This window comes from Phyllopteryx taeniolatus, chromosome 2 (genome assembly GCF_024500385.1).
Source record: "Phyllopteryx taeniolatus isolate TA_2022b chromosome 2, UOR_Ptae_1.2, whole genome shotgun sequence".
Classification (NCBI taxonomy): domain Eukaryota; kingdom Metazoa; phylum Chordata; class Actinopteri; order Syngnathiformes; family Syngnathidae; genus Phyllopteryx; species Phyllopteryx taeniolatus.
In genome coordinates this window covers 62,144-88,198 of record NC_084503.1, presented here as the reverse complement: position 1 = coordinate 88,198, position 26,055 = coordinate 62,144, and the positions used below count along the sequence as shown (strand labels likewise).

Sequence of the window (26,055 nt, the reverse complement as noted above, 5' to 3'; positions counted from 1 at the left end):
ACGCCTCGGCATCCCCCCGGAAGAGCTGGATGAAGTGGCTGAGGAGAGGGAAGTCTCGGCGTCCCTGCTAAAGCTACTGCCCCCGCGACCCGACCTCGGATGAGCGGTAGAAAATGGATGGATGGACTTTAACTTAAAATAACCCATCCATCCATCCATTTTCTGAGCCGCTTATCATCACAAGGGTCGCGAGCGTGGAGCCTATCCCAGCTGTCATCGGGCAGGTGGCGGGGTACACCCTGAACTGGTTGCCAGCCAATCGCAGGGCACATACAAACAAACAACCATTCGCACTCACATTCACACCGAGGGGCAATTTAGAGTTGTCAATTAACCGAGCACGCATGTTTTTGTGATGTGGGAGGAAACCGGAGTGCCCAGAGAAATCCCACGCAGGCATGGGGAGAACATGCAAACTCCACACAGGCGGATACTGTGAGGCAGACGCTCTAACCAGTCGTCCACCGTGCCGCCTATTAAAATAACCATTTATTCAAATTTTTCTATTTCTGTACTGCAGGCGACACAGAACAGACATTTCTGCTCTGAATATTATAGTTTAAAGTTGTGTATGTAAAACAAGGCCCGTTGGTTCATATATGTACTGTATCTTTTCCAGGACTTGATATGCTGATATGCTGATGGAAGTAAACGACAGGTTTGAGTCTGGTCTTTCCCAGCGATATCCTCCACCGTTACTGCCAAAACCTGCCAAAGACAATGTGAGACTTCAGAAACTAAAGATGAAGAGAGTCAAGAAAAAAGTTAGTCTTTCTCAGACACCCATCCCATTTCGTTCCTGCTTATCACCTGTCAATGAAGCCAGCACAGATCTCGAGCACAGTGACCTTTCTAGCCCACCAAAGACACCTGATTCAGTCTGCACTGTGGAATCCTTGTGTTCCACTTTCCCACTGGACTCTTTGGATCAATCAGCATCTGCATTTCCTCACCTTGAAAGCAGCTACTACAAACAAATTGACAATGTTCTGCCACCGACCTACAAAAGACAGATAAGGACTTCTGAAGAGCAGGTGGCACCACTATATGAATGCTCCACATTCTTATTTGATGAATTGACTCCTGGCATGATGCCACCTATAAATTCAACCCCCGTACCAAGAATGAAGCAGGTTCCACTATACTCACTTCAAGCTGGTTTCGATTCAGTATTACCAAATTCCCTTACGTCAGTCATAACAGTCCATCCTGTCACTGTGTCAGAGCCCAATCCTAAAATATCAACTCATAACATGACACAATCCTCAGCCATCCTTAACTATGGTCCAGACCTAACACCTTCTCAAGTTGCAGATCTGCCTCCTGTTCCAGTGCTGTTATCAATTGCAAACACAGAAAAAGACCATTTTAGGCATAACCATATAGAGACAAACACTATTTCAAAAAAGCGTACTCTACTCCATACATCAATATCTTGGACCCCCAGACCTATCAGTAGTGGTAACTTTGTAAGGCAGTTATCCCAAGAAACTAGGTGTGATGGCCCCGAAAATTTGATGTATACATCAAAAGCAACAATTAATGAGATCACTAAGCCTCCTTCCAATCAAGACCTCACAACAGTAAACCCAACCTACAAAGAAGAGTCATTAGTAGTTACATACATGGGGGGGAAAGCTGCAGAGGAAACAAAAGATCTGAAACCAGCTGTGCCCAAACTCTTATGTGGAAAACACAAGGCTGCCTCTTGCACACAGTCAAGAGTATCCACTCGCTCTTGCAAAACATATAAAACTGATCCTCTATTATCTGTAACAAGTACAGCTTTGAAGTCCTGCCAAAATGGATTTGCTCCCTCAATTTCCACAGAGTCTCTTGGTCGTAAAGTGTATGCTGCTAAAAATGAAGTACAGCAGAATCTTAATGACATTTATAACAAAAGGCAAAATACCAGTTACAGAGGGATTGTTGTTCAAAATACCTGTACGAATACTCTGAATTTAAGCTTTCCCACTGACGCTCTCATTTCTCAAGAGACTTTGACATCAAATGTTGCTATGCCTGACGCTGCCCTTATAGATTCCATCCCAAACCTGAAAACAGACCAAATTTCAGAAAGAGAAGCTGCACATTTGCCCAAAGTCCCATCATTTCTCTGCACCGCACCAAAGACTCCTACAGGATTGATTTATCCAAAAGGACCCACAAGTTTGAGCTACCTTTTGCCCACCTATCATTGTCCAGTTGTCGAGGCGCGCAAGTCTTTGTCATCACTACTGGAGAATCAAATATCATTAGCCACCTCCAAAGCAAAAGCACAATCAACATATCATGGACTTACTCCACTTCAGTATGCTGCTAATGGTGGGATTCAGACTATAAAATCATATCAAAGCCTTGTACCCCGCAGAATAGAGCTGACCTCTTTGACCAAGGTACAATTAGAGGATGATGTTTTTTTCTCAAAATTGGATTCAACAAAACAAAGTAATGGACACCAAAAGCTGCCAGCATTGGAGAGTGATACTCCAAACACTGTGAAACTCGTTTCAACGTCAAAGGATGCAAAACTTCAAGCAGAACGGACTGTCAAAAATAAGAAAGATGTATTTGAGAAAAGTCATGAAGTCAAAACTCAGCATTTGGAAATACCTTCATTTGAAACATCTAGTTTGAAAAAAATAAGACCTGAGCTTCCCTTTGGCGTGGTACAGAAACATATTTGTCAGTCTACAAGCGATGTATCTACACGAAAGGCCTCATACTCTGAGGTTCCAATTCCAATTCCTAAAGCAGGTGAGGTATACACACAGACTGTGACAATGTTTCCCAGAGAGAGAGCTTTAAAAATGACCCCATCCCTAAACAATAGCAATAGTTTCTCTGATTCAATGACCAAAACTGGTAAAGCAAGATTCAAATACAGAAACACAGTGTATTCTAAAAGTGATAGATGTAGAGAAATGTGCAAAAGATGACAAGAAATACCCAATTTCAGAATCAGACTACTTTTGAAGAACTTAATCTCATAAATTCCAAGCAGAAGCTTGGCAAAAGTTTGAGTGGTGTTGCCTCATTATCAGCCAATAATCTAAATAACTGACCAAAAACCAAGCCTTTTGTCAAAATGGAAAACAAAGCCTTACACAGACAAGGAGGAGAGTTTAAACAAAAATTAAAAGCCAGTCCAGAATTTATTCTACAGAGTAATGTTGACATTGATGACATTTTGCCCTCTGCCGTGGCCACTACTAACAATATCTCTGAAAAAGCAAACAGTGGCTGGCAATTTGAAACTGAATTTAAAAACCCAATTATCACTACTACAGAATCAGTGATTCAACATGAGCCTATAACTCCTTCTTTATGTTGTGCACACAACCACAAACTCGGTGATACAGTAGGCCACAAAATGTGTTTCCTCAGAGACGGTTTTGTTTCGAAAACATCTCCTAGCACTGTAAATACTTTGTCAACCAATAACCCTATGCTAGATACCAAGCTCCCTGAAATACCAATGATTACAACCAAATCCCCTTTGCAGAGACCAACAACAAAATATAGAAACTATAAATCTTCACAAAACAAGTATCAATGGAGTTCCAGACTCCAGATTGCAAGGTAAAGTTAGCCATGAAGCAAGTGGCAATGTTAACCCCAGCTAGGCCTCAACATATAGACCACTAGCATCTCTAACAATACAAAATGGTGCTGAAAATAGTAGAGACATGAGCAAAGCAAATACGAAAGGCCAAGCATGCCAACCAAATGTGCCTTGGCTGCCAACCAATAGCTTTGGTTCTGTGGCTGAAAAATTACCTGGGGAATCTTTTCCCGGCATATCTGTAATGGCAAGAAATTAAAAAGCTAAATTTACTGATACCCAAAATACCTCTAAGCTTTCAAATGGAAACACACTGCTCAACATTCTTGACAGTATAGGTAAACAATCCAACACACAATTTGCAGGATCACCGTCTTTCAGCAAGTGACATAACAGTGACATAACAAACATGGTTTCCCCTGTGGAATTCGATGATCTTAACAACAGCCTAAAAGATAAAGGTGTTCCGGAAACGATGAACTCAAAACAAATGTAACTTTGGAAGCAATCTACCTGTCACCGAGGTTACTTCAACAGACCCAGTGGTGGGTGGTAAACCATTATGTACTACACCCCACATGAAGCTGAATGTGATGTCAAGCCGTACAATGACACGTGTGACTCAAAAAAGTCCTCATCTAAGAAGACCATCTGCAACAAAGCCTGTTATCAATGCAATAGCTGAAAATACTGAAAATAGACCACTTTTCACACCACTTGAGGAGACTATAATTCAAAATCCTGTTAAAAGTGTCTTTAATTTGAATAACTATGTTCCTGCAAACATACTGAATAGTCAAAACGCATTGTCTGATGAACAAGTTCAAACTTCTGTGAATTTGACAGCCATTCATACAAGAGTGGAACAAATGAAGCACTTTGCCAAAGAAGCCAGTAAAGCTGTGGATACTGACATTCATTATGTAAATATTAAAAACATTTCAAATAGTACTGAAAATACGCAAAATGCTATGACTATTCACTTGTTCACTACAATAACTCAATCGGTCCCTGCCCCACTGAGCCCAAATTTTTGATTGGCCCACGAGCCTCCTTGTTGCTTGCAAGAATCAAGATTTTGTAATAAACCAACACAGGAATTTAATTAGATTTTTCGCCAGTCCCATCATGCTCCTGTGAACAATGTCCCCTCCACAGTACTTGTGCAAAATGAGAAAATGAATCTAAACACAATTTGTAGCACTGCTCAGGTTTGTATTAAACCAGATTCCCAATCAAAAAACATTAAAACTAAGCTAGAGTTAAATATGGAAACCAAAACATCGCTCTATCATTTGACTGGCAAACCCACTCCAAACACACATCCTTCTAAGCAGGCTGAAATCAGCCCTTCATCTGCCACTGTAGAAAGAAAACATTCTGTTGTAAGCTTGCACAATCCATTCCAGGCGAATCTTTCTGCCAGTCAGGATCAGCATTTGACAGAGCAGCCAATTGACAACATTTCCCCTGCACATCCAACAACAGATACTGACATGAAATTATCCATAGTCGGAGCTGCTGTGATTGATTCTGCCACTCCTGCCTCTCTGCCTCAGGCGTCAGTGTCAGTCTCAACTCCATCCCCATACAAAGGAATGTCACTCCTATCTCAGCAAATCACTGGACTCAAAGACAAGGGTGTTTTCAAGATGAGGGACACACCAGGAATGATGCCGAGACCAGCAGTCCAACCCTCCATGAAGTCAGCGACATCAACTGCATCTTCAATTGCTAGGAAAAAAAAACAGTTAGACAAGAAACCTCTCTTTTATCCACTGAGCCTAAGGCAGCCCAAAACCCAAATGGCCTTAAGACTAAAATCAGTGGATGGACACAGCCCAAGAAACACATGGTGGTTGAACCAGAGGAACCTGCCTTTCCAGAACCACAGGCCAAATTTCAAGATGAGTCCTGTGACAACTAAAAGTCAGATAGTGATTTTAAGGAGAAGTTGTCAGCAGACCAATGTGATAATCAAGATATGGTCAAGAACAAAGAATGTCCCAGAGCACTAAAGATGTGGGATACTCTTCTGTTTCAGATGTTCTCCACTAAAAAACGAATCATGCACCAGATCAACACCACCAAAAAAGATTCTGAAAAGGCAAAAGGCTCCAAAGACAACCAGGCAGAGGTTCCGTCCTTTGTCAGTCTCCTACCAGTTTTGGTACAGTACCAATTTGATCAATTTTTAGCATCAATTTGATGCTAAAAAAATAAAAGAGGCAGCAGAGAAGCCATTGACAAAAATATCAACAGTGTTTGAAAGGGTACTCCTAAAACGGAAAAACTCAGGAGGAGATTCGCAAGGACTTTAACAGAATAGCAGAGGATTTGGACCGACTTAAAAGAAATGTAACTTGGACACATGTGTTTGCGGTTGATTGATTAGTCATTCAATCATTGGAGATGAGAGGAAAAACCCCTGTGAGAGAACACTAATCCAAGTATACACAAATGTGTTCAGTTAAGCCAAATTAAGAAGCAAAATTAAGTGGGGGAAAAAAAATGCAATATTGATCAAACCTTCCTTAAGTACTGGTCACTCATCATGCATTTGCATTTTTTAAAAACATGGTCTTAATGGTGGAAATAGTTGGGGGCAGCGTGTTTACTGTGAATATGCATCATGTGCATCTTACAGATGTAAATCAGAGGAACCCTTTTAATTTGATCACAGATTCAGAGCCAGAGTCGATTACAGTTGTACTGTAGAGAATAAGACTATATCATTTGCCTTGCTACATCTTTGTATTTATAGGTGTTAAATGGTGAGTTCTAAACCACAGGACTAAATATGGATTTAAAAAACCTAACTCAACATAGACGATGCATTTTTTAATGATTATTGGATAGAGAGTTACTGTAAATCAGGCATGGAGGGAAATTCGTATGTCAGTCGATGTTTGGAGAATCAACCAAGTCAGGAAAACCAAAGTGGAGATACAGTATGGTGATCGAATGATCTCCATTTCATTTTCTGTACCGCTTATCCTCACTAGGGTCGCGGGAGTGCTGGAGCCTATCCCACCCATCTTCGGGCAAGAGGCGGGGTACATTCTGAACTGGTTGCCAGCCAATCGCAGGGCACAGATAAACAAACAACCATTCGTACTCACATTCACGCCAACGGGCAACTTAGAGTTCAATCAACCTACCACGCATGTTTTTGGGATGTGGGAGGAAACCGGAGTACCCGGAGAAAACACACGCAGGCAAGGGGTGAACATGCAAACTCCACACAGGCAGGGTCGGGATTTGAACCCCGGACCTCAGAGCTGTGAGGCACATGTGCTAACAAGTCTGTCACCGTGCCGCCGATCTAATGAGCTGTGCAATGTAAATGTTTAGAATGGAACTGTGAATCAAATGACAGCATGGCTGTTTAATGTGGGCCTGTAATTATACAAACAGTAATAATACTGAGCTAAGGTTGGAATTTTTAAGTTAATAATGATGATGTCATGCTAGTTGGGTCTTCTGTATGCAGACTATGAAAGAAAAAGCAAGTGATAGAAGAAAATGTGTTACCACTATATATTAGTGTTCGATTTCACAGTTTAAGGGGTCATTTCTGCTGTGTGTTCTGCAAGAGTACGCATAGAGTGGTTGTAAAGGTTTTGACTCTTGAATGTCTCCCACAGTCTTAAAATGAAAATGATCTTAATCATATGGAATTTCTTTGAGGCTTCTTTAACCCAATAAGCTATCTAGAGTCTCATTTATTATTATTACTCTGTTCACTCTGTAGTGCTGACAAAGAATGCATACATTTGAATTCCACGGCTTTTTATTTCCTGCACTTTTTAAACACTGTATTTAGTTTGTAATTACAATTCAATAAAAGTGGAAGATGATCCATAGTTCCAATTAGGTAGTGTCCTGAAAGACAAACCTAGTGAATGTGTTTCCATTATATATCTTCTGGTACCTCTAAGAACATTTAAGGCTCTATATTGAATGTAAACATTTCCGTTATTTGAACATTACCCTAACATAAACAGTAGATAAAACTGTTAAGTTATCCATCCATCCATAATGGAACAAAATACGCTCTTGTGAAACCGGGTGACAAAAAGAAAACCACATTAATTAAAGTCATCTTAGACTGGACAACTGCTTTTTTCATTTGCTTGAAATGGATTCTATGCCAACTGTAATATGTCCTTCCTTCCACATTGATGAATGTTGCATACGGTGACAAACCTGAAAGAGGATGTGAGTGTGTAACCTGGCTTGACAATTTTCAGCATCCCCAAAATAAACGAAATAAAATGACAACCAAGACCAGCATAGCAGAGAGACAAAAGTGAAAGTGATTGCCGAACGACAACGACGAAAAGAACGCCAACGGACCCCTTATATGATCGGAGGCAATGAGGTCTAGAAGAATAGTTTTCAGATTCTTATGGGGTGAGTTTTCAACGATGTTACGGTCGTGTTTATTTGAAGTTTTGACAAAGATGAAAATGTTCCGGGTGGTTGTTACTGCGCAAATCTGACTGCAAAAAGTGTTTTCGGCATCGAAAATCACACATTTATAGAATTGGGAAACAATAGAATACAAAATAGAGGTGACTCACTATTATTATTCTTGTTTACTGTGAAGTTTTAAGTAAATCTGACGATGCGCTTGCTCTCAGTGTGACCCGAAAAATGACATGACTCGAGCACAGGCCGCCATTGTTTGTGGTTTACTCAAAATCACTGTAAACTCAAAATCACTGGAAGATTGAAATTTTAGCGATTGGTGGCGATTATATGCTAAATTGCTTTTGATAATGACTATTTTTGGTGTTGCAGTATTTTGGTGAAAATATCAATCAGTGTCTCAAGCAGCAGCCGCTGCCAACATCCCCATTAGTTCCTGGGGTCCACTTATAATCCATCCATCTGTTTTCTGAACCATTTTTCCTCACTAGGGTCACTAGGGTGTGCCGGCGCCTATCTCAGCTGACTTCGGGCGAGAGGCGGGATACACCCTGAACTGGCCGCCAGCCAATCGCAGGGCACATAGAGACAAACAACCGTTTGCACTCACGTTCACATCTACGGACAATTTAGAGTCTTCAATTAACAAACCCACGCAGGCACAGGGAGAATATGCAAACTCCACACAGGCGGCGCCGGGGATTTAGACTTGATCAGTTTAACAGAGCAAAGTGAAGTAAGTGTAAGCAAGTAGATGAGTGAAGTAAATCATTACACTATCTACAACAATGAAACGTTAAATATGAGTGTTGCATGGGGCTGTAGTGCTACACCCTGTGAGGGAAGGACAGGAAAAGATAGAAAGGGACAAGGATAGGAGAAGAAGCATGCAGGACCAGGGTCGTGAACCCGGCTGTACAACTGAAGTGTGGTGGCTTCAATTATGTAACTTATAAAAGTGTACAGGACAAGAGTATAAGTGACGGGGATACACAAGCGATTTGCATATTCATAAGTTATTTGTTGCAGTAAGGGGTGTGTGCCTACGGATACATGCAAGTGAATTGATACCGTTTTACATGCACAAAGACTGACAGAAGTGTCCTGTAATTGCTGTAGCCGCACCAGAAATGTGTCCTTATGCCCTGACTTTCAGGGTCGCCCTTTTGAGGTATGTGATCCAATGGAACCAATGCGCCACCATTTTGAGCTGTGTTTTTCATTCACCCACAGCCAATTACTCGCTTACCACTGTAGTGTAAAAAGCTTACATAATTTACTTCCATAATTTGGGAAAAGAAAAAGTTGGGAATTAGACACTAACTGCCATCATGTCTTCCCTCACGACATCCATCAACCTTCTCTTTAGTCTTCCTCTAGCTCTATTACCTGGCAGCTCCATCCTCATCATCCTTCTACCAATATACTCACTATTTCTCCTCTGGACGTGTCCAAACCATTTAAGTCTGCTCTCTCTAACTTTGTCTCCAAAACATCGAACCTTGGCTGTCCCTCTGATGAGCTCATTTCTAATTTGATCCAACCTGGTCACTCGAAGAGCGAACCTCAACCTCTTCATTTGCGCCACCTCCAGCTCTGCTTCCTGTAGTCTCTTCAGTGCCACTGTCTCTAATCCGTACATCATGGCTGGCCTCACCACTGTTTTATAAACTTTGCCCTTCATCTTAGCAGAAACTCTTCTGTCACATAAAACAACTGACACCTTCTTCCACCCATTCCAACCTGCTTGGACCTGTTTCTTCACTTGCTGACCACACTCACCATTGCTCTGGACGGTTGACCCCAAGTATTTAAAGTCCTCCACCCTTGCTATCTCTTCTCCCTGTAGCCTCACTCTTCCCTCACCACCCCTCTCATTAATGCACACATATTCTGTTTTACTTCAGCTAATCTTCATTCCTCTTCTTTCCAGTGCATGCCTCCATCTTTCTAACTGTTCCTCCAGCTGCTCCCTGCTTTCACTGCAGATCACAATGTCATCTGCAAAGATCATGGTCCACGGGAATTCCAGTCTAACCTCATCTGTTAGCCTATCCATCACCACTGCAAAAAGGAAGGGTCTCAGGGCTGATCCCCGATCCAATCCCACGTCCACCTTAAATTCGTCTGTCACACCTACAGCACACCTCACCGCTGTTCTGCTGCCCTCGTACATGTCCTGTATGATTCTAACATACTTCTCTGCCACTACAGACTTCCGCATGCAGTACCACAGTTCCTCTCTGGGTACTCTGTCATAGGCTTTCTCTAGATCTACAAAGACACAATGTAGCTCCTTCTGACCTTCTCTGTACTTTTCCATCAACATCCTCAAGACAAATAATGCATCTGTGGTACTCTTTCTAGGCATGAAACCATACTGTTGCTCGCAAATACTCACTTGTGTCCTGAATCTAGCCTCCACTACTCTTTCCCATAACTTCATTGTGTGGCTCATCAACTTTATTCCTCTATAGTTGGTCTGGTCAAAAACTCCACAGCCACCTCTCCTAGATGCTTCCATACCTCCACAGGAATGTCCAAAGGACCAACTGCCTTTCCATTTTTCATCCTCTTTAATGCCTTTCTAACTTCCCCCTTACTAATTAATCATTGCCACTTCCTGGTCCACCACACTTGCCTCTTCTACTCTCCCTTCTCTCTCATTTTACTCATTCATCAACTCCTCAAAGTATTCTTTCCATCTAGCTAGCACACTGCTGGCACCAGTCAACATATTTCCATCTCTATCCTTAATCACCCTAACCTGCAGCACATCCTTCCCATCTCTATCCCTCTGTCTGGCCAGCCAGTATAGATCCTTTTCTCCTTCTTTAGTGTCCAACCAGGCATACATGTCATCATATGCCTCTTGTTTGGCCTTTGCCACCACTACCTCTGCCCTGTGTCGCATCTCAATGTATTCCTTTCGCCTCTCCTCGGTCCTCTCAGTGTCCCACTTCTTCTTAGTGGGACAGTCTTCTTTTTCCTTGTATGATTTATTTTTCCTTGTATGATTTCCTGTACTGTGAGGTTCCACCACCAAGTCTCCTTCTCTCCTTTCCTGCCAGAAGATACACCAAGTACTCTCCTGCCTGCCTCTCTGATCACCTTGGCTTCAGTGGTCCAGTCTTCTGGAAGCTCCTCCTGTCCACCGAGAGCATATCTCACCTCTTCCCGAAAAGCTGCACAACACTCGTCCTGTCTCAGCTTCCACCACACAGTTCTCTTCTCAGCCTTTGTCTTCCTAAACTTCCTCCCCACCACCAGGGTTATCTTACACACCACCATCCTATGCTGTCTAGCCACACTCTCCCCTACCACGACCTTAGAGTCGGTAACCTCCTTCAGATTACATCGTCTGCACAAGATGCAATCCACCTGCGTGCTTCTACCTCCGCTCTTGTAGGTCACCCTATGTTTGTGCCTCTTCTGGAAAGAAGTGTTCACTACATCCATTTGCATCCTTGTTGCAAAGTCTACCACCATCTGTCCCTCGAAGTTCCTTTCCTGGATGCCGTACTTACCCATCACTTCTTCATCGTCCGGTGGCGGACGTCGTTAACCCGGGCCACAACCGATCCGGTATGGAATTCTTTGGATGAACGCTCATATTTGTTTGGCAAGGTTTTAAGCCGGATGCCCTTCCTGACGCAACCCTCTGCATTTATCCGGGCTTGGGACCGGTCTACAGTTTGCACTGACTTGTGCCCCCCATAGGGCTGCATTCATGGTAGGTTAATTGAAAACTCTAAATTGTCCGTAGGTGTGAATGTGAGTGCGAATGGTTGTTTGTTTCTATGTGCCCTGCGATTGGCTGGCAACCAGTTCAGGGTGTACCCCGCCTCCTGCCCGATGATAGCTGGGATAGCCTCCAGCATGCCTGCGACCCTAGTGAGGAGAAGCGGCTCAGAAAATGAAGGGATGGAAGGATGGATGGATTTAAGATAACGAGACAATTTTCCCGCTTTGTATTGTCCCACGCTCATCCTCTTTAATACCTGTAACGAATGTTTCAAATGTTATGTCGTTGTTGAGAACACCACTATTTTCAATGTGGAATTTGTGTGGTGTGAAGTGAAACATTTCATCTGGTTCAGTTGACAACAAATTCGACATCAGACATTCAAGTTTGCAGCAATACAGTCACTCGTGGCGTTCATGTAAAGTTCTTAAAATATTAACTTCCAGCCAAGTCCAGTACAGACTGTGTTTCATAAGCCCGTGTCTGTAGTGACGTTCCATCGCCTGTCGCTGTTGGGTCGACAGGCGGATCAGTGCAGCATCTGCAGTGATGCGGACTTTGTATCGGTACGTTGTGGTAAAGAAGGAGCTAAGCCGAAAGCCGAAGCTCTCAATTTACCGGTTGATCTACGTTCCTACCCTAACCTATGGTCAGAAGCTGTGGGTCGTGACCGAAAGAACAAGATCCCGGATACATGCGGCCGAAATGAGTTTCCTCTGCATGGTGTCCGGGCTCTCCTTTAGAGATAGGGTGAGAAGCTTGGTCATCCGGGAGGAGCTCAGAGTAGAACCGCTGCTCCTCCACATTGAGAGGAGTCAGATGAGGTGACTGGGGCATCTGATTCGGACGCCTCCCGGACGCTTCCCTGGTGAGTTGTTCCGGGCACGTCCCACCTGGAGGACACCCCAGAGACGACCCAGGACACGCTGGAGAGACTACGTCTCTCGGCTGGCCTGTGAACGCCTCGGGATCGCCCCGGAAGAGCTGGATGAAGTGGCTGGGGAGAGGGAAGTCCGGGCATCCTGCTAAAGCTACTGCCCCCGTGACCTGATCTCGGATAAGCAGTAGAAAATGGATGGATGGATGGATGCCTAAATTGGGAATAATGTAATGAATTATGTGTATGATTGATGGCACAAAATATACCTAAATTGTTGATCGGATACATGTTCAGGAAACTATGATTGCAATTAACCACGGATATTACAACTGTCCACCAGATGGTGCCAGAAAAAAAGATACTACAAAAGTCCACCAGAGGAAGCCATAAATAAAGGTCAACCAATCATATGCAACCACAAATTGTCCACAAGATGGAGCCAAAGTAGAGGTTAAAAGGTCATGTAAATTTTTCTACACAGAAAAGCCAATCCAGTTATACTCATTTGCTTGCTCAGTGCACATTAGCAAACATATATAACCTGTAACAGCTTATTACATATATTTTGGTAACTAAGTGTTAGGAACCCACAATCATTGGTGCCCACACTGTGTTATGTGAGATAGATGTAATAGGACCTTTCATTGTATAAGTGGTAGTCGCAATGAAATGTTATTTACTGAATACATTTTGTGTTTTTAATGATGCTTGATGATGTTGATGATGATTGGTGATTTAATGAAGAATGTTTTGTGTACACATACACTGTTACATGATTGATCAGGTGAGAGCTACCCTTGGCACTAAAGTGACACAGAGGATTAGTTAACATAATGTCCACTAGATGGAGCCATGCTTGACATAGAGGGTTTGGTAATATAATGTTCGCTAAATGGAGCTAAGCTTAATCACGTTTTGTCTACATGACAACACAGGACAAATACTGAAGACTGGAAATGAACAACAGGGTAAAGTAAAGTAAAACGTAGCTGGCGAGACGTTTCAGTCCACTTCGGGAAATTACCATTGCGTAAACTCTATTCCCATTGTATGAGAGCTGTAGCCTAACTTCGGTTTTTGAGCGTTACTGTTGTTACCTTTTAAAGGCAGAAAATGGAAATGAACCTATTGTTTTTAAGCATTGTTAATATTACCTTTTAAGGACATGTGAGTGAGCCGGCCCTGGATGGCTCTGTAGTGCTCTTATTCACCAGAGTAAACCCAGGAGGGTTGACCTAAAGCCCCTGGTATGGCTATTCTATATAAGCCCAAAAACTATTGCTTTTAGTGCTCTTGCTTGCCCGTCGGTCAGCAACTGAGGTCCAGCAGCTTAGTCTCATATCTATCTTTGTGTAAGATGCAGAATGATTAAAGAGGTAGCTTTTGAAAAGACAGTTTGAAGAACCTTTGACAGAGAATAGGCAAGATCAAAATAGAGGAGTTTTGCAACAACCCCAGGGACTGAGCCCTTGACGTCTCACTTCTAAACCCACGGCTAATCTCAACACAAATTTTGGAAAAGAAGCTCGGAGGAATGCTCGACCTGATCAATCAAATTTCCTTTCCTATTACTTTAAGAATGATGGGCATAGTGTTAACCATGTTAGCAGACATAACACTTTGCCAACATTGCCTGTGACTATTTTACTCCCATTTTGAAAGGTTGTTTTGGCTATAATTTAAATAACAGGTCCTGACTGTTGTATCCAGACCATCTAATTTTCCTAGGTCAGTACCATGTACAAAAGATCGTGAGAGAGAGAGAGCAGCTTTAAAGAAATGTGGTTAGAGTTTCACTTGACATTTGCTAAGGTACTCTGTCGAGGTGTTGGCTAACTTAAGCGGGACCGACGCTTCATGAGGGGCTGTGAGGGAATCTCTTTCGACACCGGCTCGAGCGAGCTCCGTCGCCGTTTACGGTCCACTGTGTAATACACAGGGATAACGAGGAGCTTTAACCCTTTAAATGGAGAGCCGGTCAGGACTCCCTTAGTGCCTCAGGTGCAGGAGGCCGGAGTTTAGGGTCATGTGGGAATCCCTTCAGCATTACAATTCTTCATGTAGCAATAATTTTCTGATATTTTAAAGTCCATCGACCCATATCACCTCCATCTCTTCCACCTTTTCCTACTCCCTAGCACTTTCTCTCCACTCTAAATGTAGACACACACACACACACACACTGCCTGCTTTTCCTTTACCTTCTCACTCTTACTTGGGCATATTTCCACAGCTGTTGCTCATTCAAAATTGGAAACTAACGAACTGAATTTTTCTATTATATAAGGCACTTCAGCAAAGAACCAGATCAACAAATATTTTGTATGGGCAAACTCTCACATTAGTTGAGTGGCCTACAGTTTAGCACTGCTAATAGTTGAAGCGAAATAAGGCCATAGTTTTTTGATAAACTGTTTCAAACTCCCACCCATTTTCCGTACCGCATTTTCTCTCTTTCCTGAAATTATATTTCCAACTGTTTCCTTTTTTTTTTTTTTTTAAAGGTTGAATCTGTGAAAGGGCATGTGAGAATGTTAAGTGTGTGGAAAATCAGTATCAAGCATGAATTGCTTAGACATTGCCAACACGTGGCGTTCTTGAAAACAGGTTGCTGCATTCTGCCCATATGCAATTGTTGATGCACAAGACTATGGAAAGGTCTTTTGAACCACATATATCCTGTTCACAAAATTCAAACATCTTCAGTACCATCGGACCTATATTTTCATGTCAAGAATATGTCTGGACATGCCTTCGGGACAATCCTCTGAATGTAGATTGGGGAGAGGGGGGGAGAAAAAAAAAAAAAAAAAAAAGTTTTATTTTTTTTATTTGAAAATGTCATAAGCAAACCCTCCGAGATTGTTTTTTTTGTTGTCAGACTACTCACAAAAGATAAATTTATCTTGGAAATGTAAACATTTATGCTCCACAATTCCACAATCTAATTATTGAAGTAAGTACAACCCCATGTAAGTAACTGCCAAGTAAGGCACCAGGTAAGGGGGGCGGAGTCATTACATGGAAATAAATGCACATTGATCTGGAATTTTTCAGACGCAATGGGCTCAAACAAGTATTTGCAAGGAGGGGGAAATAAATTTAAAAATAAAAAATAAAAAAACAATCTCTGGAATGTAAAGATTTACATACAACACCTAACAAGGCATTTATAGAACCTGGTACAACCTGTTACCAATACACACTTCTGCAATTCAAAAGAAACTCCAATATTCATGGTAAAACAGGTTTGCAAGGAAGATGGAATAGAAAATAAAACTCAACTTCATCTCTGGAATGTTACGTACCTAACAAGGTCTATAAAACCAGGTACAACCTCTTACCATTACACACTTGAGCATTTTATTTTGAGAGAGACCCCAAACGATACAATATACCCAAGCAAGCCGGGGTTGTGACCTAGGAAATATGCATAGGTGTTAAACCTTTCCAGGGGAGTGGGCATGGCTGATGGGGCGTGGTCAGACATAAAGTCACATGTTATAGACGTGAGGCGTGGCTTTAAGTGACATCATTTAGCACAGGTGTGATCAGAAATGACTTGCTGCAGGTCTGACAGTTAGTGACATTTGTTTTCTTTTTACCCTGTTGCAATGAGGCACAGGTGTCCCCTAAAGACTTGTACTAATTCAGATCAGCTGTTCTGGACCGGAATGATCCCAGTTGTTTTAGCTAAGGTGAAGTCAATTAAAAATTTTGACCCTGCTTGCTGGAATACCCCCCAGACCACCGGCAAGGTTACAGACTTCACGAAGACCCTTGAGTGTCACGCTAGAGACAGACTTAAAACAAATAGTACAGAACAGTACAAACAAACATGCTTCAAGAATATATGCAGTGAATAGCAATGTGAAAATATAATTTACCTCAATTGCACAACTAATATAGCCACAACAACACCTGTAAAAGCAAAACATGAACTACAGAAACAAGGGATAAAACCTCAAGTGAGAAAAAGGACAGGAAAATCAAGCTTGAGACTTTTTCTTTATTGAGAACACAATCCCCGGGGGGGGGGTGACATACAATCAGTGGCGAGATCGTATTACAAAACTAAGAGCACATACTGTATATCCAAGGTTTTAATGGCTTTTGAAGTGTCCTAATATATTGTTTGACTTAATTTTACCATCCCTATATATTTAACTGTTGAAATATATTTCATGGCTAGAATGTCAATTATAAAAGATGTTTTTACTATGATGTAAATATTGTTCAGGTAAAGTCTGCAAGTTATAGACTTCAGCAATACTCTCCATCATGCGATAACGTCAGGAAAAGTGGAGCCGAATTCCTTTGAAACAGCGCTATTCTTTCCTATGTTCGAAAGGGGGCACCTTTCCATCTCTCCTTGATCCCGTGACATAGTCCAACGGTTAAGGAAAGGTGGCATAAAGGTTCGGAGATTGGAGAACCCGAAGAGGACTATTTAAAAAGTATTTCTCTGTGGCCAAGCGCTAAATGTTTCATGCCCCCGTTTCGGGCCACAACCTGTGGTAAGGAACGTGAGTGACAGTAGGATATGTACAAAACAAAAACTTCAGTGCTGTTGACCACCTTGCTCAAGGGCACCAGATTCCTTCAAAACCTCTCAGAGTTGCATCACTTGTCCTCTGTTCCCATGTGTGTCACATGCTTACTTTCTGTATGAAGCACTGAAGAAAAATGAATACAAATTTGCATGCATTTCCAGGTAAATTTACAAGCAGAATATTATTCACCCAGAAAAATGATGCCTGCAGACAGTTAAATGTAATTTTCAGATTTTAACTGAAATTGTGAAACTGATTTGAAATTAATATGAACACCACAAATCATAATGCTTTTTTGCATCTGTTCACTCTCATACCTTTGTTAATTGCAATCACATTCCAAGTAGTTTTGCAATAATATCTGCAATAAGAAACGCAAATTGATAATCACATCTTCACGCTGTCCAAGTTGTTTTGCCAGTCCAAATCTTTTACATACTGTAGTTTGATCACATTCACCTGGACAGGACATGCTCCTCTCCAACTGCTTTAAAGATTCTCCCGACAACATGCAGATCTCATCCTTCAGTCGGCGTTGGCCATCTCGAGTCAGGTGCCAAAAGCAGGACTTCCTTTTTCCATCTCTGCGCATTTGGTTGCAAGTTTTACGGAAGCTACTGTTGAAGCACAGGTTATGTCGAATTGTGTTCTTCCAGCCATCAGGAGCAGTCTGAAAGAAAGGGAAGTGTTCTCTGCGGAAGAACAGAAAGGAGTACGATCAGGCTGCAGTGTAACAATCCTTCAAATAAAAAGGTTGATATTTACCTCATTTTCATAAAGTGTGCTGTTAAAAAAAATAAAGAAATAAAAATTAAAAAAAAGGCACACAATGAAATTCAGACAATGGTAAATACAAATTCAGAATCCATTGTAGTCACTCCAAATTCTGCAATTCCACCACAATGTGGTGCATCTTGGTCAGTCTCAAAACTTACTGTTCTGCAGAAAGTTTACCAGTCATTTGTACGTCATTTTAAAAGATTGACAGTACACAACTACTCCTGTTAATTCCCCACTCGGGGATGAAAAGCAATCTATGATCATCCAGTAGTTAGTTTTGTTTATTCCCCCCACAGCAGAGGTAAGGGGAAAGGCAAAGCAATTCAATATTCTTCAATGGCTTGAGCTCCAAGACAGTGCATTTCACTTACTGAAGACAAAACCTAAAAACAAGGAGCAACTGAAAACACACTCTCCATTAATTACAAAGGATATCAATTCCATGTATTAAAAATGGTGCTTATGTTTGCAGTGTATGTCAATTGTGGTTGAATATGACAACAAAACCTTTCATCTTGTACCGGCTTTGCCACTGTCATTTTCTGACCTGGTGAAGTTGTAAATCTGCTGCACTCTGAGGCTCCCATTATGGCTGCTTTTAAGTGCCAGAGCAATGAGGATGCAATAATTTACAGGAGGACGAGGCCAACATCCTGGCTTCAAGAGTTCATTGTCCTGGAAACAAACAGATGCTAAGGATTTCTTGATACTTTTTTTTTTTTTTTTTTTTAAGACCATACCATTTCGCAAAGATCTGTCATGCATTAGGATAGTGTCTCCTCACCCATACTTTTGTGTTTCTCCCCTTGCGTCTGCAGTGTGTAGTCTGGCAGGAGCTGCCGTCATCCTTTGTCAGAGACAAAATGTAAAACAGTTTGCATCAATTTGATTCTGTTTGTGATCTGATCATTTGTCTCTTCTGCAAGTAAATCTTTTTGTCAAGTCATATTACAGCCTAAATATGATGCACTGGACATTTCATTAAAAAAAAAAAACATTATGTACGGTTATATACCATGTAGTCGGTGGATGAGGAGAGAACATGCACACTTTCCCCCTGGGGAGAAAACCTGTGACATTTTGTGGCTTGTGAACACTGAGTCAGTGGCTTTTGGACTTCCTCTGCAAGTTCTTGGAGATTCCGACAATCTACTGCAGCTTCTCCAGAGAGGAGCGGACAAGCAATGTTAGGATTGACAAGGAGCCACAGGTTTGGCTTCACAAAGGTGTCTGACAAAAGGAAAAACAGCCAGTATTTTCATTTCATATCAGATTGAAAAATAGTACACATTAGCCCAGAACACCCTATGACAAGTGCACAGTTGGTAAGGGGAAAAACAAACCATTGATTTAAGTGCAAATACAGACCCAGTGTAGGGACAAAGTTCTTTTTCTATAATCTGTTGTGTTTTACTCCATCACTTGCACTTATGTGAAAAGCAAAACATCACAGGTTAACTTACAACTACAACCCCAATTCCAATGAAGTTGGGCCGTTGTGTTAAACAAAAACAATGCAATGATTTGCAAATCATGTTCAACCTATATTTAATTTAAAACACTACAAAGACAATATATTTAATATTCAAACTGATAAACCATTGTTTTTAGCAAATAATTATTGACTTGGAATTTTATAGCTGCAACATGTTCCAAAAAAGCTTGGACAGGTGGCAAAAAAGACTGAGAAAGTTGAGGAATGCTCATCAAACACCTGTTTGGAACATCCCACAGGTGAACAGGCTTATTGGGAACAGGTGGGTGCCATGATTGGATAGAAAAGGAGCTTTCCGGAATTGCTCAGTCATTCACAAGCAAAGATGGGGTGAGGTTCACCTCTTTGTGAACAAGTGCATGAGAAAATAGTCGAACAGTTTAAGGACAATGTTCCTCAATGTGCAATTGCAAAAAAATTTAGGGATTTCATCATCAAAAGGTTCAGAGAAGCTGGAGAAGTCACTGCATGCAAGCGGCAAGGCTGAAAACCAACATTGAATGCCTGTGAACTTCGATCCCTCAGGCTGCACTGCATCAAAAACATCAATGTGTAAAGGATAGCACCACATGGGCTCAGGAACACTTCAGAAAACCAATGTCAGTAAATACAGTTTGGCGCTACATTCGTAAGTGCAACTTGAAACTATGGAAAGCAAAAGCTGTTAATCAGAAACACACAGAAACGCCGCCGGCTTCTCTGGCCCGAGCGCATCTAAGTGGAATGATGCATAGTGGAAAAGTGTTCTGTGGTCCGACAAGTACACATTTCAAATTGTTTTTCGAAATTGTGGACGTTGTGTCCTCCGGATCAAAGAGGAAAAGAACCATCCGGACCTATGGACAGCAAAAAGTTCAAAAGCCAGCATCTGTGATGGTATGGGGCGGTGTTCGTGCCAATGGCATGGGTAATTTACACATCTGTGAAGGCACCATTAATGCTGTTTTGGAGAAACATATGCTGCCATCCAAGCAACATCCTTTTCATGGAGACCCCTGCTTATTTCAGGAAGACCATGCCAAACCACATTCTGCACACGTTATAACAGCGTGGCTTAGTAGTAAAAGAGTGCAGGTACTAGACAGGCCTGCCAACAGTCCAGACCTGGGAAAGAATTCCACCTACAAAGCTTTAACAATTAGTGTCCTTATTTCCCAAATATTTATTTAATGTTGTAAAAAGAAAAGGTGATTTAACAGTGGTAAACATGACCCTGTCCCAGCTTTTTTGGAACATGTTGCAGCCATCAAATTCTAAGTTATTCAATTAAATATAGGTTGAACATAATTTGCAAATCATTGTATTCTCTTTTTATTTGTTTAACACAATCTCCAACTTCATTGGAATTGGGGTTGTACTAAACACTTCATTAGCACCTCAAATTTCAAGGGGGATAGTAACCCTAACCCTAACCATGGTGAATCAACATGTCGGGGCTCCATCCAATGTCTTTTGGTTGTGGCCATGAATGAGCTTAGCTTAGCTTAGCTGTCCATGTCCCAGTCTGTTTAGAAAAGATAGCAGGAACAAATGTACACACATACGTACATACGCACGCGCGTGCACACAAGTACACACGCGCGCGCCCACACACCCACACCCACACGCAGACGCACACCCACATATTTGTCCTGATTTCAACTCAGTCTGCAAAATAGTAAAAGATCAGAAATTAAGTTTCACTTACTTGGAAAAGGAGAGAAGAAAAAACAAAACAAAACCATTACTCGCCTGATGTTTTGTCATACCAAACAAACTCATCTTTTCTTCTGCAGGCTATTGCCAAAGACCTCTGTGCCACATATGGATCACCAAGTTTATCATCTTGAGGGGAAAACAGACACATAGCTTTTACATTGCCCGTTATGAACTTTTGGTGGTGGGGGAAGTGGTGTCAGTGAAACTTTTCTTGAGCCAATTTAGTTTATTCTGGACTTTAATCTACTCCATCCATTTTTTGTTAGAATCCACACACTGAGGACAAAAAAATATTTACCATACAAAAAAAAAAAAAAAAAAAAAATCCCTCTCATAATGAGCGGAACATTTAAATAAATGCCTGGATCAAGTGGAAAATTAAAAATGTCAAAATGATTTTTACCCAGATTGGACCTAAGAATTTGGTAGAAATTTAATGCCAAAAATCCCATTCAACAACAGTTGGTTGCATTTAACATCGACATTCATTGTGAGAACAAGAGTAACAGCACATCAACACAAGTCAAAACAAATTACACACTTATTCATTAACTAATTTTGATAGTGAGGTAATGTTTGTGCTAAGTTTAAACCAAAGAGGGATTTAAATATTCACCATGGCAAAACTGGTCAGTAGTTGTAACCAGTTTCAGCTCCTTGTCCATGTCCCAGTCTGTCAAACCTACAGAGCAGTGCAGGTCAAAGAGTCGGGCTTGTGTTTGAAGCTTTAACGTCATGTCAAGACCTCGAAAAGAAGGATCCCTTCTGCTTTTGGACCCTTTTATTCAGACAAAGCTGGAGGCCAATGCATGCTGCTGCAGCTGGAGCTCATTGCACTTAATTAAACCAAGAAAGAGTTTAACCTTCGGAAACACCTTCAGCACTATTTGCTCCACAGCTTTGTGTACAATAATTTCTGAAAGGTAATTTCTGAACATAAAAGACAAAAAAAATTGAGCTGCAACAACACCCCCCCCCCCCCTCGCCGAAGAAAAAAAAAGTGATACAGATGTTTGTTCAACAAGGCATTGTTCATATTTTAACCCTGAACTCAAAAACTGAGATCATTCAGGTCCAGACAAGTTGATCTGAATTAGTTCAATCAAGTCTAAGTGCGCTACCTTGAGCTAAGCTCATTCATGGCCACAACCAAAAGACATTGGATGGAGCCCCGACATGTTGATTCACCATGGTTAGGGTTAGGGTTACTATCCCCCTTGAAATTTGAGGTGCTAATGAAGTGTTTAGTAATATGGAAATATCCATCCATCCATTTTCTGTGCCGCTTCTCCTCACTAGGGTCGCGGGCTTGCTGGAGCCCATCCCAGCTATCATCGGGCAGGAGGCGGGGTACACCCTGAACTGGTTGCCATCCAATCGCAGGGCACATATAAACAAACAACCATTCGCACTCACACCTAGGGGCAAGTTAGAGTTGTCAATTAACCTACCAGGCATGTTTTTGGGATGTAGGAGGAAACCGGAGTGCACATCTGGAAGCCAAAAAGACACCCAGACTGCATTGGGGGAGAAAACTTTTTGTGTTTAAGACATACATTGGATTTTTTCAGAATCAGAATCACAATCCTCTTTATTTGCCAAGTATGTCCAAAAAACACACAAGGAATTTGTCTCCGGTCGTTGGAGCCGCTCTTTTACGACAACAGAGAACACTTTGAGACAGAAAGACATTGACCAAAAAAAAAAAAAAAAAAAAACAGTCACTGAGCAGTAAAGGGTTGCTAGTTATCTGGTAATGCCGGTACATTTAAAAAAAAAAATGTTTTGACAATTGTGCAAATGATGCAGTCCTCTAGCACTTAAAGCAGTTCGAATGACTAATATTGCAATATTCCGGTGCAGGCGGCACGGTGGCCGACTGGTTAGAGCGTCAGCCTCACAGTTCTGAGGACCCGGGTTCAATCCCCGGCCCCGCCTGTGTGGAGTTTGCATGTTCTCCCCGTGCCTGCGTGGCTTTTCTCCGGGTACTCCGGTTTCCTCCCACATCCCAAAAACATGCATTAATTGGTCACTCTAAATTGCCCGTAGGCATGACTGTGAGTGCGGATGGTTGTTTGTTTCTATGTGCCCTGCGATTGGCTGGCAACCATTTCAGGGTGTACCCCGCCTCCTGCCCGATGACAGCTGGGATAGGCTCCAGCACGCCCGCGACCCGCGTGAGGAGAAGCGGCTCAGAAAATGGATAGTCCGGTGCGATGACCATTGTGCAAAGGGCGCCGAGACTTCAAGGAGTGTATGCGGTTTAAAGTGACGAGTAGTGCGATAGTCTGGGACAATGTTGATTGTGCAAATGTTGCAGATACTCCTTTTAATGGACAGATGGGCCAGGTCATTTGTAAATGAGGTCAAAAGAATCTCTCTTTTATTTCCATCCATCCACTTTCTGTACCGCTTATCCTCATTAGGGGCGCAGGCATGCTGGAGCCTATCCCAGCTATCTTTGGACGAGAGGCGGGGTACACCCTGAACTACAATCAATCCCATTTTTAGGACAATCGACTTCATGCAAAAATATTTGTGACTCTTGATAAATGCTCATCGGGTCATGATTTAATAAAACAAAATATGTTGAGATAACTGCGATTGGCTGGCGACCAGTTCAGGGAGTACCCAACCTCGAGCCCAAAGATAGCTGGGACCTTGAGCACGCCCGTGACCCGAGTGAGGATAAGCGGTATGGAAAATGAATGAATGAATGAATGTTAAGATAAATGGTTTCTACATCAATCACTTGCAATCCTGTGGAACTATTTTTCTTCCACCATAATGGCCGTTTCACTGCAACGGTGACTTTTCTCACCGGCGGACATTGCACAAAATTTGCACCGATGTCAATAAAAATCAGTTGTGATGACTGAGTATGAAAAGCAATAGGTTTTGATCAGAAATTAGTTTGGGAATACCAGCATACCATTTTATATTTAGTTGTGCCTCAATATCAATGGGATTGCGGAGAAAAAGACAAGTTGTGTTTGCAAAAAAGTAAAAGGTCAGGCTTGAGCTCGTGAGCAGGTAAAATTCACAGTCAGTTACAGTGGTAACTGAGTCGGAACTCCTCTCCAGGGGGGTGGTACTGCTGGGCTGGGTGTGACGGTCCTCTCTCCCTGTTGTTGGCCCACCCTGCAGGAGCCATGCCTCTTAACCACTCACTTAGCACACACCCACACCATTCACTGTAAATATTTGTTCACTAACCACATTGGGGCACACACACATACTCAGGGTTTCTTGGGGGGCTGGTGTGGGGTAGGGGGGATGCAGGCGTCAGACCACGATTTAGTACGTCGGTGCTGGTTCCCGGTCTAGACGCTTTGCTCCTCCGCCCTGCCTGCTCCCCGGGTCTTTTAACACATTGGTTAAGCTCATCGCCTGCCACCGTGGGGGACCTAGGTTCAAGACCCCCGACCGGACCATCCACCAACATCCCCCCCGACTCACGGCTGTGGTGTCCTTGAGCAAGACACCGATACCCCGAAATGCTCCCCGGGCGCTTCAGCTGCCCCCTGCTCCAGTGTGTTCCACTAACATGTGTATGTGTTCACTGTGATGGCTTAAATGCAGAGAACAAATTTCATGTGCATGCATGCATGACAATGAAAAGTGAATCTTCTTCTTCTTCTTCTTAATGCACTACACCATTCACGGGTCACTTATGCACGGGGTAAGGCCAATAATAAAAGGGGGGAGGTGGGTTTCTACTAGGCTCATGGCGGTACTCCTGGGGCCAGGCCCCTCAGGCTGGATGGTTGCTCGGGGCGGGGGCTCCCCTCTCATGCCCCGTGGCTGCTCTCCTGGGTGCCCCCCTTATCGTTCCCCTGTTGGGCGGCCCTATGCGCTCTCCTTTCCACCAAGTGGGGGACAGTGTATCGCGCTCAGGCTGGGTGGGGACTGGCTACATTGGCGGGCACAGTGTGTGGGTGGGGGCTGTCTCGCTCTCCTAGGGTGGAGTGGTGGTGGTTGGCTGGGGGGTTGCTTTGGGCCCCTGCAGCCTCTTCAGAGTGGCCGATTTTGCGGTGCCTCAGTGGTATCCCGTCCACTGGTTCAGTCTCTGGTGGGCTCCTGGGCCTAACCTCGCCTCCCGGCTAGATGGGGTGGCTTCCTCAGCCCCCGTAGGGCAGGCACAGCAATTACAGGTCACTTCTGAAGGTTATTGTGCATGCAAGACGGTGTCAATTCACTTCCATTTGTCAGCGGATACTCACCTCTGGGACTTAGTCGCTTGGTGTGGGGTCACTCACTCATTGCGATAAATAACTCATAACTCTGCAATCTTCCTGGGTATCTCCTCACTTGCACTCCATTTCTAAAGATGTGTAGAATTTACATAACCACTCACAACACACTTCAGTTGTACACCCAGGCCCAAGACCCCTGTCTGCATGCTTCTCCTCTAGTCCTAGTCCTATATTGTTCTGTAGTACTATTGCCCCATACAACCCTTCAATCTAATGTGTATTAGATTGTACGAGGCAGATAATGATTTACTTTCCTCATCTTTATCACAGCTAATGTCCTGTTTTTTGTTCTCTTCTCTTCCTATATTCCATCCATTTTCTGAGCCGCTTCTCCTCACTAGGGTCGCGGGCGTGCTGGAGCCTATCCCAGCTGTCATCGGGCAGGAGGCGGGGTACACCCTGAACTGGTTGCCAGCCAATCGCAGGGCACATCGAAACAAACAACCATTCGCACTCACATTCACACCTACAGGCAATTTAGAGTCTCCAATTAATGCATGTTTTTGGGATGTGGGAGGAAACCGGAGTGCCCGGAGAAAACCCACGCAGGCACGGGGAGAACATGCAAACTCCACACAGGCGGGGACGGGGATTGAACCCCGCACCTCAGAACTGTGAGGCTGACGCTCTAACCAGTCGGCCACCGTGC

At 42.8% G+C, this 26,055-nt stretch overlaps 2 protein-coding genes across 8 annotated transcripts in view; one reads left to right on the top strand and one right to left on the bottom strand.

The window, feature by feature from the left end:
* LOC133466352 (uncharacterized) overlaps window positions 1–17,059 on the top strand; it is a 32,769-nt gene extending 15,710 nt beyond the window's left edge. For 3 of the 4 annotated variants that reach the window (XM_061749974.1, XM_061749965.1, XM_061749956.1), the window contains one exon: window positions 620–17,059. In XM_061749974.1, the coding sequence (XP_061605958.1) occupies window positions 636–2,939 (2,304 nt within the window). In that variant the 5' untranslated portion in view covers window positions 620–635 and the 3' untranslated portion in view covers window positions 2,940–17,059. The remainder of the gene's footprint in view (window positions 1–619) is intronic. The other variant, XM_061749983.1, reaches the window with a different exon arrangement.
* Window positions 16,614–21,942, bottom strand: foxr1 (forkhead box R1). Of its 4 annotated transcripts, XM_061750023.1 has the most exons (9): window positions 21,767–21,938; window positions 21,184–21,276; window positions 18,973–19,187; window positions 18,742–18,804; window positions 18,505–18,632; window positions 17,943–17,961; window positions 17,637–17,869; window positions 17,495–17,538; window positions 16,614–17,300 (listed from the first exon to the last, which is right to left on the bottom strand). In XM_061750023.1, the coding sequence occupies exons 1-7, from the start codon at window positions 21,885–21,887 to the stop codon at window positions 17,837–17,839; spliced, it is 672 nt and encodes a 223-aa protein (XP_061606007.1). In that variant the 5' UTR covers window positions 21,888–21,938; the 3' UTR covers window positions 16,614–17,300; window positions 17,495–17,538; window positions 17,637–17,836. The 4 variants fall into 4 exon arrangements, with proteins under 4 accessions (XP_061606007.1, XP_061605987.1, XP_061605997.1 ...); XM_061750003.1 differs by lacking the exon at window positions 17,943–17,961 and having other exon boundaries at window positions 17,495–17,869; window positions 18,748–18,804; window positions 21,767–21,942; XM_061750013.1 differs by lacking the exon at window positions 17,943–17,961 and having other exon boundaries at window positions 17,495–17,869; window positions 18,973–19,115; window positions 21,767–21,942.
* Between the last annotated feature and the right edge of the window lie 4,113 nt (window positions 21,943–26,055).